At 34.6% G+C, this 5,954-nt stretch overlaps 1 protein-coding gene across 1 annotated transcript in view; it reads left to right on the top strand.

The window, feature by feature from the left end:
- Nucleotides 1–5,164: 5,164 nt before the first annotated feature.
- TAS2R42 (taste 2 receptor member 42) overlaps nt 5,165–5,954 on the top strand; it is an 8,219-nt gene continuing 7,429 nt past the window's right edge. Inside the window, exon 1 of the mRNA XM_081821235.1 lies at nt 5,165–5,649. Within this exon, the coding sequence (XP_081677361.1) occupies nt 5,165–5,649 (485 nt within the window). The remainder of the gene's footprint in view (nt 5,650–5,954) is intronic.

Below are 5,954 nucleotides of genomic sequence, written 5' to 3'. Positions count from 1 at the left end.
AGTAGAATTCTAGCTAAATATAAGGTTTATTCTTAGACCTCTTCAACTCACATGTCTAAGACTAAAAAATATGTCCCTCTGTTCTCTTTCCTTTTTCTCCTGTATTTTGTCTGTTAATTGACAGAACATATCCAAGCTTAGAGAACTGGGACTCATGCTTGACTTTCCCTTCACGCTCTCCTGTTACAATCAATTACCAAGTCCTGACACTGCATTTGGTCTCTGAAGAGATAGTTTTACAGTCCATGATCTGATTTTTAATTAAGCAACTATAGAACAATATAGGTATGGTTCTTTATTATGATTTTTTGATGATACAGTGATTTTCTTCTATTTGTGACCAATGTTTCAAGTCAGGCTGTCTGTCTGTCCAGTTCAACTATGTTATGGGACAGGGATGTGGTTATTTTCAGCAAACCTTTTCAGTTCCTTCCATCACTGTAGAAGATATTTTGTGACTTTTAAAAACAATTGTTACAGGATTGATTTTTGCATGTGTGATGATGTCTGCCATGGTAATATCTCATTTGTCAACTTGGGAATTAGGGATTGATAGATAATTTTGAATATTTTCTGAGACAAATTTATATTCATGATTTCAGTTGTGAACTAAAATGTGTGTCAATTTCTAAGGAAGAGAAAATGAAGACAAAGCCTATCTTTAGAGGTGAAGCTATAACACCTTTATGACCACAGATTTAGATCATTAAAAAAAAAAAGAGAGAGAGGGAAAGAAAGAAAGAAGAAAGAAAGAAAGAAAGAAGAAAGAAAGAAAGAAAAGAAAGAAAGAAAAAAAAGAAAGAAAGAAAAGGAAAAACAAACAACAGTAAGTAACAAAAAACTCCACTGATCAGATCCATGCCCCATATTGGGGGCAAGGGTGGATATGTGTTGAAATCCCATTGAGTAACTGCAGGGATTTACAGTCTATTTACAGTCTATTTTGATAACCCCAATGTGTGTTCACACTATGCATTCGTAACACCATACACATTAAAAAAAAAAAACAAAAAACCACACCTCATATATTGGGTGCTTGGGACCAATAAAAAATATCAAAATGGCACCAATGGCCCAACCCTCCAGTCTCCCATCTCCTCACAGCCAGATTTGAGGGTCACCCATGGGGTAGATACAGTTTAAAAGTGACATAGTGTAAAATGGCTCCATAAGAACTATGTCTGAAGTATTTTGGGTCCATATCTTGTTAATCTCTGGGAGAGCCATAAGAGTAAGGCTAGATATCACAGTTTCATTCTAATGAAAAAAAATTTTTTTTTTAACACCAACTGTGTTATAATCCATGAACAGAGCTCTTCGCACCTCCATCTGCTTCTGTTAATGGAAACCAAGCCAACTTTTCTCTAAGGCCCCTTTCTCTATGGCATAATTACTGTTGGCTCTAGGAACCATATTTAATAAATCCAACCTTTGTTTTGGGAGGTCTGGGTCATATAACACACACACAGTTAATTTTAGTTAATTTTATAAAATCAACTTATACCCATTATTTAGATCCAAGTACTTTCAATGAATACTAAGGTACTGTAGAAGAAAATTCCAGTTGTATAGTCTAGCATCTGCTTTACTTTTTGTTATCCTAACCACGTTTTGATAACTATAAATAGCTTTAGATTATCTTCCATAGCTAAAGATATAGGCACAAATTTGTTAGGCAAAGAAAATGCAAAAAAAAAAAGAAGATAGAATATCAGTCTGTATTTGCACATTAGCAAACAAGAATTATCTCGCCCTTACTTCCTCACATGGAAAATTGCATTCTATAATATGGTTAAACACACACACACACAAGTGACTGGACTAGATGAAAGGAACAGAGATGATTATTCGTGGAGATAGGAACTGTCCATACAATATTAGAAGTGGTTGCTTTTGAACTGGAGACAAATTCATGAAGTAGATGTGAAGCAGGAAATTTTAATATATTCGACAATGAAGTCAGAGAATTTAATGTCTTTGGATGCATACCTAAAATGGAAAAATGTGCATAATAATGGTTTAAATGTTTTTAAAAATCTAGAGACTTTGATTATATCTAGTGTGTAATTAATACATACTGGCTAAAAAAAAGCTAAAGCCATTTCAGACTTTTTAACATTCTCCATGAAGGTGTTGCACACATTTTTTTGTGTGTGATTTATTCTTAGATACTTGATGTTTGCTGAAGTTATGGAAATTTCATTTTTTAAAAAGAATATTTCATTTTAACTGTATGAAGAAACGGAACAGATTTTTGCACATTTATTGTGTGTCCAGAAACCTTGTAAATGGATCGTACTTTAACAATGTATTAAAGAATCCTTTTGAATTTTTTGTGTAATCTCAATCATCATCTGTGAATAAGGTCAGTTTTGTTTGTTTTGTGCTTTACAATCTTATATCTTTTATGTCATTTTCTTGCCTTACATGATCGGTGGATACCTTCAAAAAACAGACAAGAGGGTGCCTGGGTGGCTCAGATGGTTAAGCGTCTGCCTTCGGCTCAGGTCATGATCCCAGGGTCCTGGGATCGAGTCCCACATCGGGTTCCCTCCTCGGCGGGAATCCTGCTTCTCCCTCTCCCTCTGCCTCTCTCCCTGCTCATGCTCTCTCTCTCTCTCTGTATCTCTGTGTCTCAAATGAATAAATAAAATCTTAAAAAAAAACAAAACAAAACAGACAAGAGTGAGATGTTTTTAGCTCGTTTGGTCTCAAACTCAGGGGGAATGAATTCAGTGTATCCATAGTCCGATATTTATTCCAAGTTTTTGTACATAACTTTTTATCAGGAAAAAGAATATTGCATTCTATTCCCAGTTTGCTAAGAACATTTATCATGAATAAATGTAGATTTATATTAAACTTTTTTTCTTGGTGTTTTTCCTTTAGTCTATTAATGTACTGATTACATTAATTTTCTAATGCTTCATTATTGGGATCTCATTGACACGGCAGTTTGGCTTCTAATCAGTTGAGCTATTCTTTCTATACTAATTAAGGACCTCCTTGCTACCTCCTTATAAGAGACCCTTTTGTTAATATCAGGAAGTATTGATTACTCTCTCTCTTAGCACTCCTTGCTCTTGGTTGCTTGAAATCCTTAGCCTCTGGGTTTCCCTTCTCTGACTGCTTTTGTCTTCGGTTTCTTCACCTTTGGTCTTCCTCAGGGCCTTGGAGCTCATCACCTCTTATGGGATCAAGTGTGTGCTGATGACTCCCAAATCTCTGCTTATAATCTAAATTTCTTTTTCTGAGCTTCAGTCACAAATACCCAAGTGCCTACCCCACCCTTCTACTTGGATGACTTACAGATACTCCATAAATGTTCAAAACAGAACTCACCATCCTCCAACTTTTCTTCTGTCTCCCCACTTTGCTTCTAAACCTACTCTCCCTCCAGGGATTCCCTCAAGTCCCAACACTCCATGCATCCAGGTGCAAAAGAAGAAGCCTGGATGTGCTGGCTTCTCTTCCAAAATAGCCCCAAATCCATCACTGAGACTTACTAATTCTACCTCCTAAATGTTTCTCATAGCCATGAATTTCTATCTATTTCTAGACATTAATCTGGTCAAAGCTATCATTCTCCTCCTGAAAATACTACTACCAAATTTCTTTATTTTCCTTCAGCCTTGCTCTATCCAATAAATTTCTTCCATCCCTCTCTCCTTCCTTCCCTCCCTCACTTCCTTCCTTCCTTTTTTCTTTCTTTCTCTTTCTTCCTATAATTTTAAATATTTGTCCTAAATTAAAAATTTTGTCATACAAAATGATTTACCAATAGTTCATTATATATCATTGTTCTTAATATACATACTTTAAAAATTAATAGAATTTAATTCAGAAGTGTGACAGTAATGTTGAAAAGGGCCAAGTATTTTTTTAATGATTTCATTCATTATTTTGGATGTTGTTTGGCAACACCTGAACACTTAATGCCAACAAGACACAAAATTTGTAACTTTGAGTTCATTTCTGATACATTGATGGCTTTTGTCAAAATCATTGTTTCTAGAATACAGAACAGATAACTTTTGTTTACTATTTCCTTATTTAATCTGATTAGATTCAGATTAAAATGATTTTTTACCTATTTTCTGTCTATTAAGGCTAATTAGCCAGCATTATGTCTCTGGCCAAAACAAATAGAACAAGTACAAAGATAAAGAGCAAAACTGAGGAATATGTTTAATCATGGACATGTCACTCAGAGATACTTGAAGAACATTTAGATTGTAATTACAGTAAACTATGAGTGAGAAGACTTTAATGTCAGAAAAGTAATTTGGATTTTGCTGTCTTTTTGTATTGTTTGATCAGTCCAAAATATAACTTAGCAGTTCCCTCATGAAATTCTAATTATCTATACAATCCAAGGCTAATGTCCCCTTTTTTCTCTTTCCCCAACAATAATGTTTGTACTTACCTTTTTTGTGTTCACATTACATTTTCTTCTTCTTATTGTTTCTTTCTGTGTTTTCACTATTTTATGGATTTCCTAATGCTTTTTTTTTTTTTTGTAGTAAACTATATTGCATTTGGAAATGAGTCTGACCCATAGCAGGCACTCAAGATATATTTACTGAATTATAACTAAATTTTAGACTAGATTATTTAGATTTATATTATTATTAGGTTATTTCAAAGCTTTCTATGAAAAACAATTAAAATATTTGGATCCAAATGGTATAGTATTTCAGGTGAGGTGATTTTCTTCACAAATCAGTGAAAAAGAATCTGACCTATATTTGCATGCTAACGATTTTGACTTTAACCTTGTAATCATTACCTCAAGTGGAAAATTTGAATTCTTGGCAGTCATAAATAGGAACGCAAACTGTTTGGTTTGGAAATTAGTAGCTCTTTCAGATAAATAAAAACATCTTCATGAAAGTATGTGAGACCATACACTTTAGCAGATCTTTCTGGATTAAGATCAGCATTACAATAAAAGCAGAAAGTTTCCTTAAATATATACATATATATATATATATATATATATATATATAAGACTGTATCCAACAGCAGGAGGTCCTGCTTAAGACTGGAATTGCAATAAAGGCAGTGAAGATAACTACCAGAAATGGATGCTATTCTGAAAGAGTTTGATTACAAATTTATTAATGAGACACAGTATTAGAAATTTGGATTTTTTTCTGTGGAAATGTTAGCTGGATTGGATATAATCTTTCCTACACTGTCGACAGCAGAATTCATAATTGGAATGTTGGGGAATGTGTTTATTGGACTGGTAAACTGCTCTGAATGGGTCAAGAACCAAAAAATCTCTTTAGCTGACTTCATCCTCACCTGCTTGGCTATCTCCAGAATCACTCAGCTATTGGTGTCATTGTTTGAATCATTTATGATGGGATTAAATCCACCTTTCTATTCCATTTATAAACTAGCAAAACCTGTTACTTTGCTTTGGAGAATAACTAACTATTTGGCCATCTGGTTTACTACCTGCCTGAGGATTTTCTACCTCCTTAAGATAGCTCAGTTCTCCTATTCCCTTTTCCTCTGGCTGAGGTGGAGAATGAACAGAGTGGTTCTTGCAATTCTTGTATTTGCTTTGTTCTTTCTACTGTTTGACTTTCTATTGCTAGAAACATTTAATGACCAGGATCATGACCCGAGCCGAAGGCAGTCGCTTAACCAACTGAGCCACCCAGGCGCCCTTAGGGTTTACCTTTGATGTATTCTTTAGATTGTGTTAAAGAAACAGAAAGTTGTAATTAAATGATGATAAGTGTGTGGGCTGTAAATTAATCTTGATGGGGCCATAGGTATGGGCTCTGCTCTAGGGCTGTTCCCTGGAGCTGAGAAGGATGTTAGAATTATTAACATTTTCCCCGTCCTCTCTCACTGTATGTAGAAAACTAAACTGCAAACACATCTAGGCTATGTGGTGCTTCTGTGTATCAATAACAATAACGACGTGTATAATGGTT

The sequence above is a fragment of the Leptonychotes weddellii genome, chromosome 5 (genome assembly GCF_054177405.1).
Source record: "Leptonychotes weddellii isolate Sample4059 chromosome 5, ASM5417740v2, whole genome shotgun sequence".
Lineage (NCBI taxonomy): Eukaryota > Metazoa > Chordata > Mammalia > Carnivora > Phocidae > Leptonychotes > Leptonychotes weddellii.
This window is presented reverse-complemented; position numbering and strand designations above follow the sequence as displayed.